At 40.7% G+C, this 25065-nt stretch overlaps 2 protein-coding genes across 2 annotated transcripts; both read left to right on the top strand.

Annotated features, from left to right (window-relative positions):
* Positions 1-254: 254 nt before the first annotated feature.
* On the top strand, positions 255-7236 carry LOC133538644 (H-2 class I histocompatibility antigen, alpha chain-like). Its single transcript, XM_061880325.1, has 7 exons — positions 255-629; positions 1381-1629; positions 1820-2116; positions 3327-3515; positions 5149-5250; positions 5642-5720; positions 5837-7236. The coding sequence occupies exons 1-6, from the start codon at positions 380-382 to the stop codon at positions 5698-5700; spliced, it is 1146 nt and encodes a 381-aa protein (XP_061736309.1). The 5' UTR covers positions 255-379; the 3' UTR covers positions 5701-5720; positions 5837-7236.
* Positions 7237-22657: 15421 nt separating this feature from the next.
* LOC133538556 (coxsackievirus and adenovirus receptor homolog) lies at positions 22658-24010 on the top strand. Its single transcript, XM_061880210.1, has one exon. The coding sequence runs from the start codon at positions 22661-22663 to the stop codon at positions 23798-23800; it is 1140 nt and encodes a 379-aa protein (XP_061736194.1). The 5' UTR covers positions 22658-22660; the 3' UTR covers positions 23801-24010.
* The last annotated feature ends 1055 nt before the right edge of the window (positions 24011-25065 follow it).

Genomic DNA, 25065 nt, shown 5'->3' with positions numbered 1-25065 from the left:
CCTCCCTAGGGGGGTGTTGAGGGCGTGTCCGACCACGGTGAAGACCCAGGCCACGATGGAGAGACCATGACTCCCAGCTGGCCTGGGAATGCCTCAAGATCCCCCGGGAAGAGATGGAAGAAAGTAGCTGGGGAGAGGGAAGTATATGCTTCTCCTCTTAGGCTGCTGCTCCTGCGACCCTACTTGAGATGAGCAGAAGAAGATGGATGGATGGATTAATGGATGGATGGATGGATGGATGGATGGATGGATGGATCTAGCACTGCACATCAGGACATGACTGAAGACTAAACTGCTTAAATGATTGATGAACATGAAATAAAATGTAAATAAATATCTTTTTTTTCTTTTTCTTTTAGAGAATTACGATCTGTGGCATATGCGAGTGGTGGACTATCGAGATTCAAAGCTCCACGAATACTATGAGGACGCTGCTTTGGTTGACAAATACATCTACTCCTACAGCAGCAACAAGAGCAGAGTAGTAGTACCCGTACAGGACTGGTTGAGAAAACTCACAGCAGAAGATCCTCAGTACTGGCAGAGAGCGACCGAGAAGGCTGTTGCTCGTGAGCAGTTCGCAACAAACAGATTCGAAACTTATTTGAAGAATTTGAATCGAACTGAAGGTTTGTTTATGTTGAACTTCTAACTGTTAAGTTATGTTTGATTTCTATTTTAATACTCTGTATGCACACATTACTTTGTAAAACGCACACATTACTGCACTTATATGTTGTCTCTGCCCATCCTAGAATGATTTGTGTGTGTGTGTGCATGTACTTGTGTGTGTGTGTGTGTGTGTGTATCTCTGTGTCATGGTGTTAAGGTTTTCCTTTGCATTACAACACTTTTTGTTAGGAATATGCAGGTTATGAATGAGTCCTTGATAATAAATTATCTCAAGTCACCTATTCCCTTACTTATACCTGCTACTGTGAGCTAGATTAAAAAAGGTAACATGTCATTAATTGTGCAAAGCTACAAATCTGGTCCATGTCTCGAAACGGCTCCTTTTTCTCCTTCCTGCCCAGGCGGAATCATAAGCGCAATAAAACAATAAATTCACTTGCTCATTTGGCAAGTTTCCCCAACTCACTGACTCGGTGAAGGCTCAAGTTTTACTGACTTAAGGTTACTTGGCAAACACTAAAATGTACTGATTTTACTGAGTTTCACTAACTAGTGAAACTCAGTTGATCAAGACTTGAATCCAAGGAGGGAACTTGTTGCATATGTTTAAGTTTCAGCACATGCCTTTGTGATGAGTAACTTAAGTGAAAGAAGTACCCCGATAGACACTTTAGTCAGTGACTCTTAGGAACTTGAGTCAGTAAAAGGAATCAAGTTTCACATAACTATGTCTTCTTACTCTCTCAGGTTTTCACTTAGCTGTGTGGAGTTCTGGATGTGAATTGAATGATGAGACTGATGAGATCAGAGGTTGGTATGCGGAAGACTTAGGATTTGCTGACGTGCCATTTCGGCATTGGACCTTAGCAAAGGATCAAGGGGATCACGTCAAGCTGATCTGGGAAGATAACAAGCCTCCCCCAGTCACCTTGAAGTTCTACACTGAGGAGTGTCCTTCTGTCTTGAGGATGTTTGTGAGCATCTTAACAAGAACAGGTAGAAACTCACATTTACTTTCACTTTTGTAACCATGTTAGCATGTTCTCTATATAGCATCATTATTAGCATTACAAACCACACTCTCGTTATACTTTTCCTATTTTCTCCCTTTCCGCCCATATTTACTCCTTCCACACCTTCTCTCCATATTGTCCACTGTTCATACATGACCTCACTTCCTGTGCAGAGCTTCCAAAGGTGTCCCTACTCCAGGAGACACCATCTTCTCCGGTCAGCTGCAACGCAACAGGTTTCTACCCCGACAAAGCCGTCCTGTTTTGGAGGAAAGACGGCGAGAAGCTGCACGAGGGCGTGAAGCACGGAGAAATGCTCCAAGACGGAACCTTCCAGATGTCTGTGGACCTGAACGTGATGGCCAACATGGATGGCAAGTACGAATGTGTGTTTCAGCTGACTGGTGTCAAGGAGGACATCGTCACCGTTCTGGTGATCAGAAGCATCCTGAGCAACGCGAGCGGTGAAGGTGAGAAAGACATGTGGTTGAATTGTACATTGATGTAAATTAGGGGTGAAACCATTCATCCATTGAATGATCTATCAATGTATATTCCTAAAATTCAACTCCATTGATCCGTGCTCGGCAGGTTGACCTTCCGGAAAATATGTATTGCTCTAACATAATTTTAAAAGCCAGTCAATCGATGTAATTATAACTAGGAAAAGAAAACATTGGATGTAAGAATGTCCGACTCTATATGAAGTTCAGCACTTTGACAATGAGGACGTTAAATGTTACTCAAGTCTGTCTGCCCGTCTGTGGCGTCTTCGCCATCAGTCACTAAAACAAAAAAAGGCAGAGACCGAGGTGTCCGACTCGCTCATTCAGCCAAGAGACTGTGAAGCTTGTCTGTTCCGGCGCTCTCTGTAGCTCCGCAGCCCTGTCTCTTCATCCGCATCTCCTCCAGTCTCTCCAAACGGACTGAGGTGTGGCAGAGACACAGCAGCTGGTCTCCACGGCCAAAAGGCTCCCAGGAGGCAGATCCAGAAGTTCACAAAAAAGCGCCGCAGAAGTCACAAAATTGCCCCTTTTCACACAGTCCCAAAGGGTTCTGGATCTAAAGGCCAAAAAACCCACATGAAAACAAAAGGGAAACATCAGGAAGAGCAGAGAGCTCCTGCCACCAGCAGCCACTATAGCAGCGCCATCTTGTAATAAAAGATTAAAATAGATTTATTTAAATAATATGTAAATGCATTGGCCATTAATTATTGTTTACTTGCTTGTTTGTATGTATCATTCATTTATGCATGATTTCTTTACAAGAACTAACAGGAATATTAGAAACTTCATCTGCAGTGTCCAGTATTTATTTGACAGTCATACTGCTTGACTTCTTTTTTGCTAAAAATTTCTACTTACTTCAATCGTTTTGTATCGAATCATCCAAAAAAAAAGAAAATCGTCCTTGAATCGTATTACCAGCCACAAATTATGATTTGCATCACATTGTTATTAAAACTAATAGTCACACCCCAAATGTTTCTCATCATAAGTCTAATTGTCCCTTATATTGATCCATACTATGTAATTAGCACATTGCTGTATCAGCTGCTATGTGGTGATCTACAACAGAATCTAGGTCAACCCGCACACGTACCAACTAACCCATTTATTAATTTATTTGTGTGAATCACTTTTAACTTTACACTTGTTCATTCTACTTTCTATCCAGACCTCAACACAACCACCTCTGGTAATACCAGCCAAGCGACCTCATGGCCTACCACCATCACTGTCAGACCAACAACCAGCGGTACTTCCAATGGCAACCAAACTACTACCTGGCTGAACACAACAATGGAAGCAACCACCCGACCCAGTCTCAACAACTCGGAGGCTACCCGTCCAACTCCTGGTCACAGTAAGTCCACAGATCATCTGGAAGGTAAACAAACAAAGGGACAATTTTAGACTGTAAATATGAGACATTAAGTCCAGACCTAAATATATTCTGAGTGGTTATTTAAACATGAGTATAAGCGGTAGAAAATGGATGGATGGATGGAAGATCAAATAAGATCAAATTCATATTTCAAATATTAACTTTGCAGCACTAAAACATAGCAGTATAAATATTGAATAAATTTGAATACTTCTGCTTTAAAAACATGGAGACATGAAATTTAGTAAAGAGAAGATCTAATACAGAGATAGAATGGAATACTCCTTTTGAATGTTTCACCCTAATGTGAGTCAGCGTAATTCTAAAATATTTGTTTTGTATAATCCTCCATCCTCTTCAGTCTCTTTTTTTGTGGAATCTTTTTTAACACAGGAGTAAGAGAAATGTGCACTTTTCAAAATAATTGTATATTGTCTGTAAGGCCAAGAATGCTTTTATGCTAAGTTCTAACTGGAGATTATTAGATGAGCGCTAGAAAGTGCAAATAATCATCTTACACAAATACAAATAGACAGAATAGAAATTAATAGAGTAAATGAAACCAAATTTCTAGGTATAATGATTGATGATAAATTGAACTGGAAAACTCATGTAAAAAATATACAACATAAAGTAGAAAGAAACACGTCAATAATGAATAAAGCCAAATATGTTTTAGACCAAAAAACACTTCATATTCTGTACTGCTCACTAGTGTTACCATATCTGAGTTACTGTAGAGAAATATGGGGAAATAACTACAAAAGTGCACTTCATTCACTAACAGTGTTACAAAAAAGATCAGTCAGAATAATACATAATGTTGGGTATAGAGAACATACAAACCTTTTATTTATTGAATCAAAGATACTGAAATTCCACGACATAGTGGAATTGCAAACAGTTAAAATTATACACAAAGCAAAGTATAACCTCTACCCTAGAATATATTGTACAACAATTCTTCTCAACAAAAGAGAAATATAATCTTAGAGAAAAATATAATTTAAAACATTTGTACGCACGTACAACACTTAAGACCTTCAGTATATCTGTATGTGGAATTAAATTATGGAATGGATTAAGCAAAGACATCAAACAATGTACTAATATGATCCACTTCAAGAAACTCTTCAAACTGGAAGTGTTTACAAAGTACAAAAAAGAAGAACCAAGATAAACATTCGGAATTTATTCACCCATTCATTCTTTCATTCTCAAAATAATCTTACTTATCTCGTATTTGGACTAAAACTTACTTCACCAATTATTTATTTATTTATTTTTATTGTGATTACTTATGGAGTATATTGTGATTACATTGAGAAAAGGAAGTGAACAAAAGTTTAAGCAACTGTTATGTAAAGAAAAGGGGTAGGATTAAATACGCTCTGCTTCTTCCTACTCCTTTTTCCAACATGTTGAAAAGAGAAACTGGAAATTGTGATGTATCATGTTGTATGCTTGCATGTTCCAAATAAACTTAACCTCAAACTCACTTAACTTTGTTATATTCTATGTCATGATGACAATGGTTGATGTTTACACGCAAAGTACTTAAGATTTCCTTGCCATGCTTTGTCAACCCAGTTATGCTTTCCGCTCTCAACAGAAAAGTCGAGCGTCAACGTTGCTGTTGCCACGGTGGGGGTCATTGCTGCGGCTGTCCTTCTGTCGGCCATCATCTTTTGGATTGTCAAGCGTCACAGACGCAGTGAGTTACATATCTTCTGTCTTTTTCTTGTCGTCTTTTCCTCAGCCCAGCATCACCCTACCTGTCAAACTCACCATTTCTGATCAGAAAAAAAGCCTTATTGTGTCTTCCTTTTCCTCTTTTAATAGTGTCCTCTAATATTATTTTAATTTAATCATCTCTGACAGCAAATCTACCAGAATGTCCCCTTTTTTTCAGTGGACATCACGTGTGCACACTTATCTTGCTGACTCATTAAGAGGAAGTAAGAGAGAAACATCAAGTTACTAAATCTCACCTCAAAGATCTCATGCGAGTGATGAGGAACCTTCTGGATGCACTTTCTTTAATGAGTGAGGTGTTTGGTTAGCATGAGTAAGCGGCTAACGGTGCGTTTGTGTTTGTTTGACAGCTCACACTACCTACTGGGACACAGTGATCGTAAGGTTTACTCGGTCTGGATCTGAGTGAGACACAGCAGCTGGCACACAGTGAGTTAACTCACAAGCACTGTTTGCACTTCCAAATGTTTTTGGACTCGGTGTGAAGATGATCTTGAGCTTGGATTAACTTTTGTGGGTAATATGCTGTCATCTTCTTCCTCCAGGAACACAAAGATGTCTCCATCGCTGAGGGGACATCATCTCACTTGGAGATGAAGTGGAGATGTTCTTTGTTCTTCATGATACATATACCTTATACTCATATTTTACTATTACATCATGCAATGTCTTTGCTGGGTACTTAAAAACCCTGTTATGATCATATCATGTTTTGTTGTTTCAGATTGATTTAGGTCCTAGTGTGCGTGTTGCTTTAAATGCTAACTAATAGTAGTGGAATCGCTGCTATTTATTGATGATAATCACATAGTGTCACATTTATTTTAATAAATCAATTTGTTCATTCCGGCTCCAGAAGGAGGAACAGTCAGAAAGTGATGTTGAGAGAAAAATACAAGAGAACAAGATAAATATTTAAGTTTTCACAGCATACACTGAACGCCAACTAAGATGAAAACTGTGAAATAAATGTAAAACATAATATATTTTTAACAGATATTACTTTAAATTACTTACAATATTGATAGGCCAAAAAATGGATTTGTCAAAATTAAAGTCAAAGGTTCTATTGGCAAACAGACATTCAAAGCAGCACCATTCCAGTGTGACCACAGTGTTGTCACTTCTTTGCTAGTTAAGTCATTTCATGGTTTTACCTTCGATCAGAAGCCTTTAAGGGGCGGCATAGCTCGGTTGGTAGAGCGGCCGTGCCAGCAACTTGAGGGTTGCAGGTTCGGTTCCCGCTTTCGCCATCCTAGTCACTGCCGTTGTGTCCTTGGGCAAGACACTTTACCCACCTGCTCCCAGTGCCACCCACACTGGTTTAAATGTAACTTAGATATTGGGTTTCACTATGTAAAGCGCTTTGAGTCACTAGAGAAAAGTGCTATATAAATATAATTCACTTCACAATAGTTAACTTTTTTTACTTGAGTGTTAAAAAGTGAGATGTGTGCATTACTCCAGTGTCATTTATCGTTACGTTTAAGATGTTTTATATTTGGAATGGTAAGCTTTCTTAAAGAGAACTGCAATTTTTGGGGAATTTTGCCTATCCTTCACAACCCTTTTTAAAATAATGTGCCAAATTATTGCATTAAAATGATCAAACAACGTAAAAATTAAATGTTATTATAAATGTGCCCATTACTACATTACACATACTGTATACTTACATCATGTATATACAACTTTAATGAGGTGTTTGGATGTTTTCTTAAGGGTTTTATAGGCAGAATACAGCGGCTCGCATAGCCTCCATTGTAAGCAGACTTTTGATGGTATGTATTTAATATTTAGCATGCATAAAAATACATATCTCCTCATGTATTGCGAATGATAGGCAAAATTCTGGAAAAAAGTGGTTTCCCTTAAAACTTGTATGACTAATATTGAAATTACATGTTAATGTCTGTACCTTTAATAAAGATTTTTTTGAGTGCAATTTCTGTTTCGTTGGTCTCTGTTCTTTCAGATGTGTAAGAAAATATTAGAGGCAGCAAAACATTTTCTTCCATGATAATGACAACATCCATCCATCTTCTTTTACTGTATACCAGACAAATTATAGTCATGTTCATCCATCCATTATTTCCTCCTCAGCTAATCCTAGTTGTTGGTTACAGATACAGCAATCTGTCAGCAGTCCCTGTCTCCGACCACTTCCTCTAACTCCACTCCCAAAGTCACCAAGGTGTTATTTTGCAAGTGGGACATAGTCCTCTAACTCCACTCCCAAGGTCACCAAGGTGTTATTTTGCAAGAGGGACATAGTCCTCTAACTCCACTCCCAAGGTCACCAAGGTGTTATTTTGCAAGAGGGACATAGTCCTCTAACTCCACTCCCAAGGTCACTAAGGTGTTATTTTGCAAGTGGGACATAGTCCTCTAACTCCACTCCCAAGGTCACTAAGGTGCTATATCACTAGTGGGACATAGTCCTTAAAGCATGTCCTAGGTCTACAAGCTAAATAGGGCCTTAAGCAGAAATATGTTTGGAGGCCGCCACCATTACAAAATATTAGATTTTTCTACTTTTTAAATACATTTTTAGAATGCAGCTGGGATAGGCTCCAGCTAGGGCTGGGCGATATATCGATATACACGATATATTGAGGGTTTGTCTCTGTGCGATATAGAAAATGACTATATCGGGATATTCAAGTATATGTTCTCACGCAGTTGCTTTTAGCTTCGAGTAGTACATTACAGGCTCTTCTCACTCTTTCCTGTCTCTCCTGTGCGCACCTTCTTACACACGTCACGTCATACGTCACATACGTATACGCCCTCGCGGAGTAGAGAGGTAGCAGCAAGGGTAACATTAGCTCTGATGCTAGCAGAGCCGTGCGAGTGGTAATACGATAGGAAGAAGATGCGAATGAAGGAAGAATTAATTCCTAAGAAAAACAGCAGGGGGTTCATCGTCTGGCGGTGGTTTGGCTTCAAGTGGGAATATTTCGAACAGACAACCGTAATTTGTCAAGTGTGGGGCAAAAGTGTTGCTACAAAAAGTAGCAGCACTGCTAATATGTGGCATCATTTGAAAAGTCACCTGTTAGAGAATGAAGAGTGCTTACTCCGCACATCAACATCTCACTAAAACACTAGTAACACCATCAAAAAAAAAAGTCAACAACAGAATTTAATACCGTCCGTAGTAACCTACGGTTCTTACCATGAATTGATTAACGTGTACCCCGACTTAAACAAGATGAAAAACTTATTCGGTGTTACCATTTAGTGGTCAATTGTACGGAATATGTACTGTACTGTGCAATCTACTAATACAAGTTTCAATCAATCAATCAATCAATCAATCAATCAATCAAACCACATAGCTAAGGATGAACACTATTTGATTTCCTGTTATGCAGCTCATTTTTATTTGACACTTAAAATGTCCTGCACGACTTAGTTGTGATTTCCTTCTCTGCATGAAAGTTTAAAATGAGCATATATTAATGAAGTATGAAGAAGAATGTTTTAATGTAGACACATAGAATCATCATACTGCTGTGATTATATGTATCAAGTGTTCATTCAAGGCCAAAGCAAAATATCGAAATATATATCGTGTATTGCGATATTGCCGAAAAATATTGAGATATTAAAAAAAGGCCATATCGCCCAGCCCTAGCTCCAGCACTCCTATGACCCCGAAAAGGGACAAGCGGTAGTAAAATGGATGGATGGAAAAAATATAATTTGGTGCTGGTTTTGTACTAAAATTAATTCACGAGAAATACATAGTTTAATTGTTTTGTGTGTGTGAAATATAACAATTTTAAGATCCAAAAACCGAAATGTTCTGATCTTTTAATACATTTTTGACTGGGATTCAAACCCACTACTACTACATGCTTTCGAAGAGAAGCACTAATGCCACAGGAGTTTGTCAAACCCGGTGGGGTCAATTGTCATTACACACTTTCCAGTGACAACGCAGAAAGTGGCGATGAATATGTTTGCTGTAACATTTTACATGACTCACCCTGTCATTCATTGACATTTTACATGCCTTTCTTCACGTAAAACGAGGCCCACCATAGGTTGTGGGGCCCTAAGCACAGCACTTGATCTGCATAGGGCAGTGGTTCTCAACCTTTTTTCAGTGATGTACCCCCTGTGAACATTTTTATTAATTCAAGTACCCCCTAATCAGAGCAAAGCATTTTTGGTTTAAAAAAGGAGATAAAGAAGTAAAATACAGCACTATGTCATCAGTTTCTGATTTATTAAATTGTATAACAGTGCAAAATATTGCTCATTTGTAGTGGTCTTTCTTGAACTCTTTGGAAAAAAGATATAAAAATAACTAAAAACTTGTGGAAAAATAAACAAGTGATTAAATTATAAATACAGATTTCTACACATAGAAGTTATCATCAACTTGAAGGATTGCAATAGAGATCCATCTGGATTCATGGACTTCATTATAAACATTTCTTCACAAAAAAGAAATTTTTAACATCAATATTTATGGAACATGTCCACAAAAAAATCTAGCTGTCAACACTGAATATTGCATTGTTGCATTTTTTGCACAGTTCATGAACTTACATTCATATTTTGTTGAAGTATTATTCATTAAATATATGTATAAATGATTTTTGAATTGTTGCTATTTTTAGAATATTTTTAAAATCTCACGTACCCCTTGGCATACCTTCAAGTACCCCCATTTGAGAACCACTGCTCTATGGTGTCTTGGGGCACTAGGAGGTTAACCCCTTTACAACTGTTACCCCAGGTGGCCCTTGGCAAAGGCCTAGTACCAGACTGCCCCCTAGCCAGGCTTACAGTGAAGACCTCAACGGGGGAGCAGGCGGAAGACGGTAGATGAATGAACCACCACAACGGCTGCGATGGCGGAAGAAGGCACCCCCACATCTATGTGGGCCCAGTTATGGGGAAATAACCCGAGACCTCAACGGGGGAGCAGGCGGAGGATGACTGCTAACCCTATGAAGCGTCACAACGGCTGGAGTGGCGGATGAAGACTGCAGCAGAAAAGGGTCCCCAGTCATCTTGGACTCCATGCTACTGGACCTTGACCCGGGATGATTGATAGCCTGAAACTTGTATTACAAACGCCGTTTCCGTATGAGTTGGGAAATTGTGTTAGATGTAAATATAAACAGAATACAATGATTTGCAAATCCTTTTCAACCCATATTCAATTGAATGCACTACAAAGACAAGATATTTGATGTTCAAACTCATAAACTTTATTTTTTTTTGCAAATAATAATTAACTTAGATTTTCATGGCTGCAACGCGTGCCAAAGTAGTTGGGAAAGGGCATGTTCACCACTGTGTTACATCACCTTTTCTTTTAACAACACTCAATAAACGTTTGGGAACTGAGGAAACTAATTGTTGAAGCTTTGAAAGTGGAATTCTTTCTCATTCTTGTTTTATGTAGAGCTTTAGTCGTTCAACAGTCCGGGGTCTCCGCTGTCGTATTTTACGCTTCATAATGCGCCACACATTTTTGATGGGAGACAGGTCTGGACGGCAAGCGGGCCAGGAAAGTACCCGCACTCTTTTACTACGAAACCACGCTGTTGTAACACGTGCCTTGGCATTGTCTAACTGAAATAAGCAGGGGCGTACATTATAAAGTTGCTTGGATGACAACATATGTTGTTCCAAAACCTGTATGGACCATTCAGCATTAATGGTGCCTTCACACATGTGTAAGTTACCCATGCCTTGGGCACTAATACACCCCCATACCATCACACATGCTGGCTTTTCAACTTTGCGCCTATAACAATCCGGATGGTTATTTTCCTCTTTGTTCAGGAGGACACCACGTCCACAGTTTCCAAATATAATTTGAAATGTGGACTCGTCAGACCTCAAAACACTTTTTACTTTGCATCAGTCCATCATAGGTGATCTCAGGCCCAGCGAAGCCGGCGGTGTTTCTGGTTATTGTTGAAAAATGGGTTTTGCTTGCACTTACAGATGTAGCGACCAACTGTAGTTACTGACAGTGGTTTTATGAAGTCTTCCTGAGCCCATGTGGTGATATCCTTTACACACTGATGTCGGTTTGTGATGCAGTACCACCTGAGGGATCAAAAGTCCATAATATTATCGCTTACGTGCAGTGATTTCTCCAGATTCTCTGAACCTTTTGATGATTTTACGGACCGTAGATGGTAAAAATCCCTAAATTCCTTGCAATGGCTCGTTGAGAAATGTTGTTCTAAAACTGTTCGACAATTTGCTTACAAAGTGGTGACCCTCACCCCATCCTTGTTTGTTATTTACTTAGCATTTCATGGAAGTTGCTTTTATACCCAATCATGGCACCCACCTGTTCCCAATTAGCCTGCACACCTGTGGGATGTTACAAATAAGTGTTTGATGAGTATTCCTCAACTTTATCAGTATTTATTGCAACCTTTCTCAACTTCTTTGTCACGTGTTGCTGGCATCAAATTCTAAAGTTAATAATTATTTGCAAACAAAAAAAATGTTGATCAGTTTGAACATCAAATTGTTGTCTTTGTAGCATATTCAACTGAATATGGGTTGAAAATGATTTGCAAATCATTGTATTCTGTTTCTATTTACATCTAACACAATTTCCCAACTCATATGGAAACAGGGTTTGTAGTAGATTGCACAGTACAGTACATATTCCGTACAAATGACCACTAAATGGTTAAACCCGAATAAGTTTTTCAACTTGTTTAAATCGGGGTCCACGTTAGTCAATTCATGGTATGTCTGTCAAGGATGGTGTGGGGACTGTCTGTGCACCAGTCTCCCCACGTTAAACAAAGTCACGCACATGCATCCTCCATAAAGGGATACCCCCCTACCAGGAGGATTGTCTTACTCGTTGGAGTGACCGCCGATGATGGGTATGTGCGTGTGTGTTCTCTTCATTCTTCTTTTTTTAACTTTTTTTTTTACATCTAAATGAAAAGATTAAGTCCTTCATTATTTAAACATAAACATTTGTTGATAAACCCACCTCACTATCTTCATCATGTAGTCTGCACTTTTATACATCATCCCTTTTTATCTAAAGGCTAACTTTAAACTTCATAGGTCAAATTATGACATATGCATCTCTTTTATCCCTTTTGAGACGTGTGTTACGGACACTGTGTTTGCTGCTGTCCATGTCAGAGAGTCCTACTCACTCTTCTGTGCTGGTAAGTACTCTTTTTTTCACTTCCTTCAGGATTTCAAAGGTTTTTGGGGCAATTTGGATTAAGAACAACTTCCCAGGTATTTTACATTTTAAATCAAGGCTAAATCACAAAGAAGCACTGTTAATGTTAGCAGAGGTAGCCTATACAGTACATTGCAGTTAGTCTCATAGGAAATATTTACTGGACAAATAAACACTCAGACATCAGTTGATTCCAGTGGAAACATGAACTCCTTTATTTTCCGAACAAAAAACTGTTATAAAACACATCAGCTCTGCTAGTTAAAGGCGATTAAGAAGATAATAGCAAGGATAGAATAGCAAACATCAGAGCACATTGAAAAAACTTAAGTGACACTAAACTATTATGTTGATATTTTGACAGATGTCTTTACATATATTGACCTACATTGGATTTATTAGCATTTGTAATGTACAGAATATATAAACCCTGTTTCCATATGAGTTGGGAAATTGTGTTAGATGTAAATATAAACGGAATACAATGATTTGCAAATCCTTTTCAAGCCATATTCAGTTGAATATGCTACAAAGACAACATATTTGATGTTCAAACTCGTAAACTTTTTTTTTTTTTTGCAAATAATAATTAATTTAGAATTTCATGGCTGCAACATGTGCCAAAGTAGTTGGGAAAGGGCATGTTCACCACTGTGTTACATCACCTTTTCTTTTAACAACACTCGATAAACCTTTGGGAACTGAGGAGAGACATTTTTTAAGCTTTTCAGGGGTAATTCTTTCCCATTCTTTTTTATGTACAGCTTAAGTTGTTCAACAGTCCGGGGTCTCCGTTGTGGTATTTTAGGCTTCATAATGCGCCACACCTTCTCAATGGTCTGGACCACAGGCAAGCCAGTCTACTACCCGCACTCTTTTGCTATGAAGCCACGCTGTTGTAACAAGTGACTTGGCTTTGTCTTGCTGAAATAAGCAGGGGCGTCCATGATAACGTTGCTTGGATGGCAGCATATGTTGCTCCAAAACCTGTATGTACCTTTCAGCATTAATGGTGCCTTCACAGATATGTAAGTTACCCATGCCTTGGGCACTAATGCACCCCCATACCATCACAGATGCTGGCTTTTCAACTTTGCACCTAGAACAGTACTGATGGTTCTTTTCCTCTTTAGTCCGGAGGACACGACGTCGAATATTTCCAAAAACAATTTGAAATGTGGACTCGTCAGACCCCAGAACACTTTTCCACTTTGCATCAGTCCATCTTAGATGAGCTCGGGCCCAGCGAAGCCGGCGGCGTTTCTGGATGTTGTTGATAAATGGCTTTGGCTTTGCATAGTAGAGTTTTAACTTGCACTTACAGATGTAGCGACAAACTGTAGTTACTGACAGTGGTTTTACGAAGTGTTCCTGAGCCCATGTGGTGATATCCTTTAGAGATTGATGTCACTTTTTGATGCAGTACCGCCTGAGGGAACGAAGGTCTGTTAATTCATCACTTACGTGCAGTGATTTTCCAGATTCTCTGAACCTTTTGATGGTATTACGGACCATAGATGGTGAAATTCCTAACTTCCTTGCAATAGCCCGTTGAGAAATGTTGTTTTTAAACAGTTTGAAAATTTGCTCACGCATTTGTTCATCAAGTGGTGACCGTTTCCCAATCTTTGTTTGTGAATGACTGAGCAATTCACGGAAGCTGCTTTTATAGCCAATCATGGCACCCACCTGTTCCCAATTAGCCTGCACACCTGTGGGATGTTCCAGATAAGTGTTTGATGAGAATTCCTCAACTTTATCAGTATTTATTACCATCTTTCCCAACTTCTTTGTCACGTGTTGCTGGCATGAAATTCTAAAGTTAATGATTTGCAAAAAAAAAAAATGTTTATCAGTTTGAACATCAAATATGTTGTCTTTGTAGCATATTCAACTGAATATGGCTTGAAAATGATTTGCAAATCATTGTATTCTGTTTATATTTACATCTAACACAATTTCCCAACTCATGTGGAAACAGGGGTTTGTATAATTAACGTGGTACCTTAGTGTTAGTGGCGTCTTGTAAACAATTATGCTCATACTCGGTTATGGACAGTTAGGATTCATTTAACAGTTCACATTAAGAAACGTCACCTGGTTACATTTGCACAATTCAACTATGAAAAAGAGTAAGAAAAAGCAAAGCTGAATTAATTCTACTCCATCCTTGTATTGTAGAGATAATTAATTCACAACATAATAGCAATAAGTTTAGTTCACGTTCTATGTAAAAGAAAAGGTGTTGCAAAGTTTGTAGAATAACAATATAAATATAAGAATATATAAAGACCAGGCACATTGAGACCAAATATAAATACTGGTTATAAAACGTAGACCTGTTTATTTCATAGCTAATCCATAGATTCAATACAGTAGTATATTATTGGTGATAGTCAGCGAATGCATTAATATTGTTATTGTTGACCTATGATGCAACAAGTCTTTGTGAGTCGGGTCTTTTCCGTTCTTGTAGTTATGATGTCATATTCAGTACATGTAAAGGTCTTTGATGTCTTTTAAATCAAATCCAACTTTATTCATTACATACATAGATAAATGGTAAACACATAATACATAGAAAAATGGCAAACACAAAGTGTTGTACAAAAAATAGAAAAGAAACCGCACACACAAACAAACCACTTTTTTGACAATTACAAAGCAAAAACAAAACACGGCCTGGCACTGAGGATTTGTGGAAAAATGTTTGATTTTGAGGTGTCCACACTGGATAAAATTAACGCCATTTAAAAAACGTCATCAAAAAATATTTGTAAAATAGTCAAATGCAAAAAAGTACGTAAAAAAGAAAAAAATATATAAATAGCACACTAAGGTAATGCAATCATAACATTGCGAAAATAATAGTAATATTAATTAGTAAGATAGAAGACAACACAATCGATGATGAAAATCATATTAGTCTTTTGTATTTGTATTTGTATATATATATATATATATATATATATATATATATATATATATATATATATATATATATACATACACACACACACACACAGTCGTGATCAAAATTATTCAACCCCCACACAATTTTGGTGTTTTAGCAAGTTGGACATTTATTCTGTATTTTGTTTATAGTCATATCAAATAAAGATGTGTCAAATAGACAAATGCAACTTAAATTGTAACACTGTATTTTACAAAATACCAAAAAAGGACATTTTTCTTAATATCTCATTGACAAAATTATTCAACCCCTTGAAGATCATAACTCTTAAGAACATAATTTGAATAAAGTCTTTTCAATCAGGTGTTGAAAACACCAGTAGATCTGATTAGAACCATAACGAGCCACAATTAAATCGAATGAAAAAGACTGTGAAACTTAGCTTCTTGTAGATGGTCAATGATGTATTTGCAACATGGTGAAGTCCAGGGAGTGGTCAAAGAAGTCAAGAGAGGAGGTAATTTCCCTTCATAAGAAAGGATATGGATATAAGAAAATAGCAAAGACATTACACATTCCAAGAGACACAGTTGGGGGTAAAATTCGCAAGTTTAAAGTTAAAGGCACAGTGGAAACACTACCTGGGCGTGGTAGAAAGAGGATGCTGTGTGCGTACAGTGGTGAAAAACCCCCGGGTAACAGCTGAGGAACTACAACAGGACATTGCAGAGGGGGGAACGCAGGTTTCGTCCCAGACCATAAGGCGCGCACTACGAGATGAAGGCCTCCATGCCAGAACTCCCAGGAGCACCCCACTTCTGACTACCAGGCACAAGTAAAATAGACTACAGTATGCCAAAAATCATCTGGACAAACCCCAAAGGTTTTGGGAAACTGTTCTATGGAGTGATGAGACAAAAGTGGAACTCTTTGGGCCTATGAATCAACGTTATGTCTGGAGGAGAAAAAATGAAGCTTACAAAGAGAAGAACACCTTGCCTACTGTTAAGCATGGTGGGGGGTCAATCATGCTCTGGGGCTGTTTCTCTGCCTCAGGTACCGGGAATCTCCAGCGCTTTCAAGGCATTATGAATTCTATTTCCTAGCAGGATATATTAGCTGCAAATGTCATGAAGTCAGTGAGGAAGCTGAGGCTTGGGAGACGTTGGACCTTCCAACAGGACAAGGATCCCAAGCATACCTCCAAATCAACATCAGAGTGGTTGCAGAAGAAGGGCTGGAAGACTCTGGAGTGGCCTTCACAGTGGCCAGACCTAAATCCTGTAGAAAAGCTGTGGTGGGACTTGAAGAAGACAGTTGCAGCACACAAGCCCAAGAATATGAAGGAACTGGAGGCCTTTGCCCAAGAGGAATGGACTAAAATACCTGTAGATGCTTGCAAGAAGCTTGTGTATCACCTTTGAAGGATGTTATTACTGCCAAAGGCTGTTCTACTAAGTACTAAAGATGCATGGAACTAGGGGGTTGAATCATATTGTCAATGAGATATTAAGAAAAATGTCCTTTATTGTTATTTTGTAAAATACAGTGTTACAATTTAAGTTGCATTTGTCTATTTGACACATCTTTATTTGATATGACTATAAACAAAATACGGAATAAATATCCAACTTGCTAAAACACCAAAATTGTGTGGGGGTTGAATAATTTTGATCACAACTGTATATACATATATATTTATACATAACATATATGTATGTATATATATATATATTTATGTATATACATATATATATTTATACGTATACACGTATATATGTATACATATATATGTATATAAATGTATATATGTATATATATATATATATATATATATATATATATATATATATATATATATATATATATATATATATATATATATATATATATATAACTGCTGTGTACCCGTCCCGTCAAGAATCCACACACAGGCTGGTTTGGATGATGTGGTTCTTTACTGGTAGCTGCAATGAGTGATCAGAATGCACATACACACAATATGTGGTTAGCACCTCTGCTGGTTTCGATGTCATTAGCAGAGTGCAGGAAGTCTGCTCAAATACATAACATTTTCATATTTTTACAAATACATGAAATACAATTACAGGTGTAACTTAATACAATGGTTTTTAACAGTATACTTTTTTGTGTGATCGTATAGTGGTTTTAACTTGCTTTTATCTTCACTGGTATTACAATCAATTCAATACAATACATTTTTAACTTGTTTTTTAACCAACATCATCCTTTTTTATATATTTATGAAATAGATATAGCTCTCTGAGCTGCAACCTTATCGTGGTAGAGGAGTTTGCGTGTCCCAATGATCCTAGGAGCTATGTTGTCCGGGGGCATAAAGCCCCCTGGTAGGGTCTCCCAAGGCAAACAGGTTCTAGGTGAGGGATCAGACAAAGAGCAGCTCGAAGACCTTTATGAAGAAGAAAAAGCATGGACCCAGATTTCCCTCGCCCGGACGCGGGTCACCGGGGCCCCCCTCTGGAGCCAGGCCCGGAGGTGGGGCACGATGGCGAGCGCCTGGTGGCCGGGCCTGTTCCCATGGGGCCCGGCCGGGCACAGCCCGAAGAGGCAACGTGGGTCATCCCTCCAATGGGCTCACCACCCATAGCAGGGGCCATAGAGGTCGGGTGCATTGTGAGCTGGGCGCCAGCCGAAGGCAGGGCACTTGGCGGTCCGATCCTCGGCTACAGAAGCTAGCTCTTGGGACGTGGAACGTCACGTCACTGGGGGGGAAGGAGCCTGAGCTAGTGCGCGAAGTCGAGAAATTCCGGCTGGATATAGTCGGACTCACTTCGACGCACAGCAAGGGCTCTGGAACCACTTCTCTCGAGAGGGATTGGACCCTCTTCCACTCTGGCGTTGCCGGCAGTGAGAGGCGATGGCCTGGGGTGGCAATTCTTGTTTCCCCCCGGCTCAAAGCCTGTACGTTGGAGTTCAACCCGGTGGACGAAAGGGTAGCCTCCCTCCGCCTTCGGGTGGGGGGACGGGTCCTGACTGTTGTTTGTGCTTATGCACCAAACAGCAGTTCAGAGTACCCACCCTTTTTGGGTACACTCGAGGGAGTACTGGAAAGTGCTCCCCCGGGTGATTCCCTTGTCCTACTGGGAGACTTCAACGCTCACGTTGGCAACGACAGTGAAACCTGGAGAGGCGTGATTGGGAAGAATGGTCGCCCGGATCTGAACCCGAGTGGTGTTTTGTTATTGGACTTTTGTGCTCGTCACAGTTTGTCGATAACAAACACCATGTTCAAACATAAGGGTGTCCATATGTGCACTTGGCACCAGGACACCCTAGGCCGCAGTTCCATGATCGACTTTGTAGTTGTGTCATCGGATTTGCGGCCTCATGTTTTGGACACTCGGGTGAAGAGAGGGGCGGAGCTTTCTACCGATCACCACCTGGTGGTGAGTTGGCTGCGATGGTGGGGGAGGATGCCGGACAGACCTGGGAGGCCCAAACGCATTGTGAGGGTCTGCTGGGAACGTCTGGCAGAGTCTCCTGTCAGACAAAGTTTCAATTCCCACCTCCGGAAGAACTTTGAACATGTCACGAGGGAGGTGCTGGACATTGAGTCCGAGTGGACCATGTTCTGCACCTCTATTGTCGAGGCGGCAGATCGAAGCTGTGGCCGCAAGGTAGTTGGTGCCTGTTGGGACGGCAATCCTAAAACCCCTTGGTGGACACCAGCGGTGAGGGATGCCGTCAAGCTGAAGAAGGAGTCCTATCGGGTCCTTTTGGCTCATAGGACTCCGGAGGCAGTGGACAGGTACCGACAGGCCAAGCGGTGTGCAGCTTCGGCGGTCGCGGAGGCAAAAACTCGGACATGGGAGGAGTTCGGGGAAGCCATGGAAAACGACTTCCGGACGGCTTCGAAGCGATTCTGGACCACCGTCCGCCGCCTCAGGAAGGGGAAGCAGTGCACTATCAACACCGTGTATGGTGCGGATGGTGTTCTGCTGACCTCAACTGCGGATGTTGTGGATAGGTGGAAGGAATACTTCGAAGACCTCATCAATCCCACCAACACGTCTTCCTATGAGGAAGCAGTGCCTGGGGAATCTGTGGTGGACTCTCCTATTTCTGGGGCTGAGGTCGCTGAGGTAGTTAAAAAGCTCCTCCGTGGCAAGGCCCCAGGGGTGGACGAGATCCGCCCAGAGTTCCTTAAGGCTCTGGATGCTGTGGGGCTGTCTTGGTTGACAAGACTTTGCAGCATCGCGTGGACATCGGGGGCGGTACCTCTGGATTGGCAGACCGGGGGGGTGGTTCTTTAAGAAGGGGGACCGGAGGGTGTGTTCCAACTATCGTGGGATCACACTCCTCAGCCTTCCCGGTAAGATTTATTCAGGTGTACTGGAGAGGAGGCTACGTCGGATAGTCGAACCTCGGATTCAGGAGGAACAGTGTGGTTTTCGTCCTGGTCGTGGAACTGTGGACCAGCTCTATACTCTGGGCAGGGTTCTTGAGGGTGCATGGGAGTTTGCCCAACCAGTCTACATGTGCTTTGTGGACTTGGAGAAGGCATTCGACCGTGTCCCTCGGGAAGTCCTGTGGGGAGTGCTCAGAGAGTATGGGGTATCGGACTGTCTTATTGTTGCGGTCCGTTCCCTGTACGATCAGTGCCAGAGCTTGGTCCGCATTGCCGGCAGTAAGTCGAACACATTTCCAGTGAGGGTTGGACTCCGCCAAGGCTGTCCTTTGTCACCGATTCTGTTCATAACTTTTATGGACAGAATTTCTTGGCGCAGTCAAGGCGTTGAGGGGTTCCGGTTTGGTAACCGCAGGATTAGGTCTCTGCTTTTTGCAGATGATGTGGTCCTGATGGCTTCATCTGACCGGGATCTTCAGCTCTCACTGGATCGGTTCGTAGCCGAGTGCGAAGCGACCGGAATGAGAATCAGCACCTCCAAGTCCGAGTCCATGGTTCTTGCCCGGAAAAGGGTGGAGTGCCATCTCCGGGTTGGGGAGGAGACCCTGCCCCAAGTGGAGGAGTTCAAGTACCTAGGAGTCTTGTTCACGAGTGAGGGAAGAGTGGATCGTGAGATCGACAGGCGGATCGGTGCGGCGTCTTCAGTAATGCGGACGTTGTACCGATCCGTTGTGGTGAAGAAGGAGCTGAGCCGGAAGGCAAAGCTCTCAATTTACCGGTCGATCTACGTTCCCATCCTCACCTATGGTCATGAGCTTTGGGTCATGACCGAAAGGATAAGATCACGGGTACAAGCGGCCCAAATGAGTTTCCTCCGCCGTGTGGCGGGTCTCTCCCTTAGAGATAGGGTGAGAAGCTCTGCCATCCGGGAGGAACTCAAAGTAAAGCCGCTGCTCCTTCACATCGAGAGGAGCCAGATGAGGTGGTTCGGGCATCTGGTCAGAATGCCACCCGAACGCCTCCCTAGGGAGGTGTTTAGGGCACGTCCAACCGGTAGGAGGCCACGGGGAAGACCCAGGACACGTTGGGAAGACTATGTCTCCCGGCTGGCCTGGGAACGCCTCGGGATCCCCCGGGAAGAGCTAGACGAAGTGGCTGGGGAGAGGGAAGTCTGGGTTTCCCTGCTTAGGCTGTTGCCCCCGCGACCCGACCTCGGATAAGCGGAAGATGATGGATGGATGGATGGAAATAGAAAATAGAAAAGTACAAAATACAATACAAGACATGACATGACAAAATCATTAAATGGACTTTTAGCACCCTCTGGTGGCGACTAGCGAAAATGACAGACCACGTTGCGTCCATGCCAAAATGTCGGACAATTCAAACTTAAACATGAACGTACGGACACGTAACACGCAAATAGTGCAACAATTATTACCTGCAATGAGTGATCAGAATGCACATACACACAATATGTGGTTAGCACCTCTGCTGGTTTCGATGTCTAAAAGGGGAAAATAATATCGACTTCAGTGCAAAATAGTAGTACATCTAACGTGAGCAACCAATTCAAAACGAAGATTCCACAACATAGCATTTCAACTGCTGTTAAATAATTGTGTATCTTACAATGAACATTACGTTAGCTTTAGTGTCATTTACAATACTTTGCGGAGCAATATCGGAACATGTCTTACCATTAGCAGAGTGCAGGAAGTCTGCTAATAGCTTCCGGTTTCCGGTCATATTTACAGATTTTCAGGTACCAGCAGATGGCGCAATTGGACCTCATTGCATTACAAAACAATGTACATATTTTAGCAGGAATTTCACTCAAATAAATAAAGTATTTTTTATACCCGTTACATATATATATGTGTATGTATATATATATATATATATATAGAAAATCAATCAATGGAAAAAACATGTTAGTCTTTTACAATCAATGGAAAAATTCATATTAGTCTTTTATATACATATATATGTATGTATGTATATATATACACATATTTGTGTGTTTTTGTATATATATGTGTGTATTTGTATATAACAATATGTAAGTGTATATATATATATATATATATATATGTTTGTGTATGTATGTATCTATGTGTATATGTATACGTATGTATACATGTATGTATGTATGTATGTAACAGATTCACAAGTCCGATTGAAAGTCCAATTGTGTAAAGTAATCTACCAGTTAAACAATAGTTCTATTAATTAGCTTGTATTTAAAAGAGGGAAAAACTTACAATAAAATAGATTAAAAAGTTATAAAGTCGATACAAAGCAGCGTGTGGGAAGGTGTTCATATAGCCATGTAAATCTCAATTTCGCTTCCCAAAGATGGTGATGGCAAAAGAGCTTTAACAACAAGAACTTGGACTTGAGCTGGTGAAGACCCAAAAGACAATCTCATTTATGTTTTATTTTACAGAAAGCTCCTGTCCAACAGTCCAATGATGACTTCTGTGCTGTGGTATTTTGTGTCAGTGCTGGCATTTTACACCACAAGCCCAGCTTGTGCTCTTGAAATCAGCTCCAACAAGTCCTACTACGCAGAGAAAGGATCAAACGTCACACTTGATTGCAAGAGCACACATCCCTCTAACTCCACAAAGAGCGTAGTGCAGTGGAAAATGACAATGTCAAAAAATGATCAAATACTTTTTTTTCATGAATACCGTGGCAATTTGGGTGAGAATGAAAGCAGGATTCGTTTTACATCTCACCCCTACAATGGAGACGCTTCCATAAGTATCAGCGACCTGCGTATGTCAGATGCTGGGACCTACCAGTGCTACCTGATGACAGATAAGGAAAAAATCACTATAACCATTAAACTGACAGTAATGGAGAAGCTGAGCACACCTGTGTGTGCCGTGGAAGGAGAGCCTGTGGGGAGTAATGACGTGACGCTCAAATGCAAATCGTCACGAGGCACTCCTCCACTGACGTACAGCTGGACAAAGACGAGTGGAAACCAGAAGATGCCTCCTAAAGGCTTTGAAGACACCACAGGAGAGAACTTGTTTGTAAAAAGGATCTCAGAGGATAACTGTGGAAGATATCGCTGTACGGTGAAAAGTCTGCTTGATACCAAACACTGTGAGATCCAACTTAAGTGCCCATCATTGAACAAGAGCGATGCAACCAATTACAGTGAGATCCAAACAGTAATGGAGGAGCTGAGCACACCTGTGTGTGCCGTGGAAGGAGAGCCTGTGGGGAATAATGACGTGACGCTCAAATGCAAATCGTCACAAGGCACTCCTCCACTGACGTACAGCTGGACAAAGACGAGTGGAAACCAGAAGATGCCTCCTAAAGGCTTTGAAGACACCACAGGAGAGAACTTGTTTGTAAAAAGGATCTCAGAGGATAACTGTGGAAGATATCGCTGTACGGTGAAAAGTCTGCTTGATACCAAACATTGTGAGATCCAACTTAAGTGCCCATCATTGAACAAGAGCGATGCAACCAATTACAGTGAGATCCAAACAGTAATGGAGGAGCTGAGCACACCGGTGTGTGCCGTGGAAGAAAAGCCTGTGGGGAATAATGACGTGACGCTCAAATGCAAATCGTCACGAGGCACTCCTCCACTGACGTACAGCTGGACAAAGACGAGTGGAAACCAGAAGATGCCTCCTAACGCCATTGAAGACACCACAGGAGAGAACTTGTTTGTAAAAAGGATCTCAGAGGACAACTGTGGAAGATATCGCTGTACGGTGGAAAGTCTGCTTGATACCAAACACTGTGAGATCCAACTTAAGTGTCCATTATCGAACAAGAGCGATGCAACCAATTACAGTGAGATCCTACTAACTTGTCCAGAGTCACCGGCAATAACAAGCAATGGAAATAAAGTGATTACAGCAGTGGCTGTGACTGTCGTGCTTTTGCTGGCCATTGTCTTCGTTCTCAGTTTTTGGTCCTTGAGGAAAAAACGTGGAGAGCTAGTGATCAATGAAACAGTGACCGAATAGTTTTCCAATGAGAAAACCTTCCGACAAGGCGAAGAACAAGCATTTTTCTTAAGTTTTTGTTCCCACAGGTACATTCGTTTTATGATGAGGCAGACGCTCTTGGAGGATGACACCCTGTGGCAAAACCATCCATTTTCTATAACATTTGTCATGCAACATAATTTGAGGTTATGTACCCATGAAGCACACTAGTCCTAGCTGTCCTTTTAATGTACTCCTAATCTCAACGTGTTAACCGAAACAAACCTCTTCACCACCACTGGTAATACCAAACCTGTCAAAAGATTTTAACTCATGAATGGATTAAATATTAACAAGTCAGTCGCCCTCAGTTTGGAGCCCTATAGATTTCCCCTGGTACGATAAGAATGGAAATACAATACTTACACACTTTGCTGTAATGGATTGGGATCCTGCAGCACCTGCACCACAAGTTCCCTGCTCAAGAAGACACATGAACAGACCGGATTAGAATCCTGCAGCACCTGCACCACAAGTTCCCTGCTCAAGAAGACATGTGAACAGACCTGAAGTTTGAGAACACACAAATGACTTGGACATGGCTTAGGGAAAAGCTTTTCTCCACCAAGTACTGTGTGACGTTTTGAATAATGTATGATTCAATTCCTAACCTTTAATGTATTTGTTCAGTTTAGTATTTACATTCAGTCACTCTGTTAAAACTACATTGGTAACATTGATAACTAAAGTGTGAAGTGAATTATATTTATATAGTGCTTTTCTTTAGTGACTCAAAGCGCTTTACATAGTGAAACCCAATATCTAAGTTACTTTAACATGTGTGAGTGGCTGTGAGCAGGTGGTCAAAGTGTCTTGCCCAAGGACACAGTGGCAGTGACTACAATGGCCGAAAGGACACGGCCGCTGCACCAACCTAGCCATGCCATCCCAACTACGAGGGATTTAAGATGTGAGCTGTCTCTCAGCTTAATGTTTTGCTTTTAAGTGACAAGCATTTTCAGCGGTTGAAGTTATATTTGTAATAGTGTTGTGCCTTTTAAGCAATAAATAATTTGTATATACATTTTATATTGTAACACCTTGTTTTTCCTGCTTTGATTACTTGGGAAACAAAACTGAGCAATGAAGAGTTAATGTTGTTCATGCTAAGTTTTAATATGACACTAGATGTGAGTGTTTGCGCGCCGCTCAGACCAAAATCCTGCCCTCCAAAAATCTGTATTAAGAATAAGTTAGAAAAAAAAAATTTTTTTTTACGGTTTTTGGTTTGAAAATGGAAAAAA

This window comes from Nerophis ophidion, linkage group LG20, assembly GCF_033978795.1.
Source record: "Nerophis ophidion isolate RoL-2023_Sa linkage group LG20, RoL_Noph_v1.0, whole genome shotgun sequence".
NCBI lineage: Eukaryota > Metazoa > Chordata > Actinopteri > Syngnathiformes > Syngnathidae > Nerophis > Nerophis ophidion.
The sequence above is the reverse complement of the archived record's forward strand: the minus strand, read 5'-3'. Positions and strand labels throughout refer to the sequence as shown.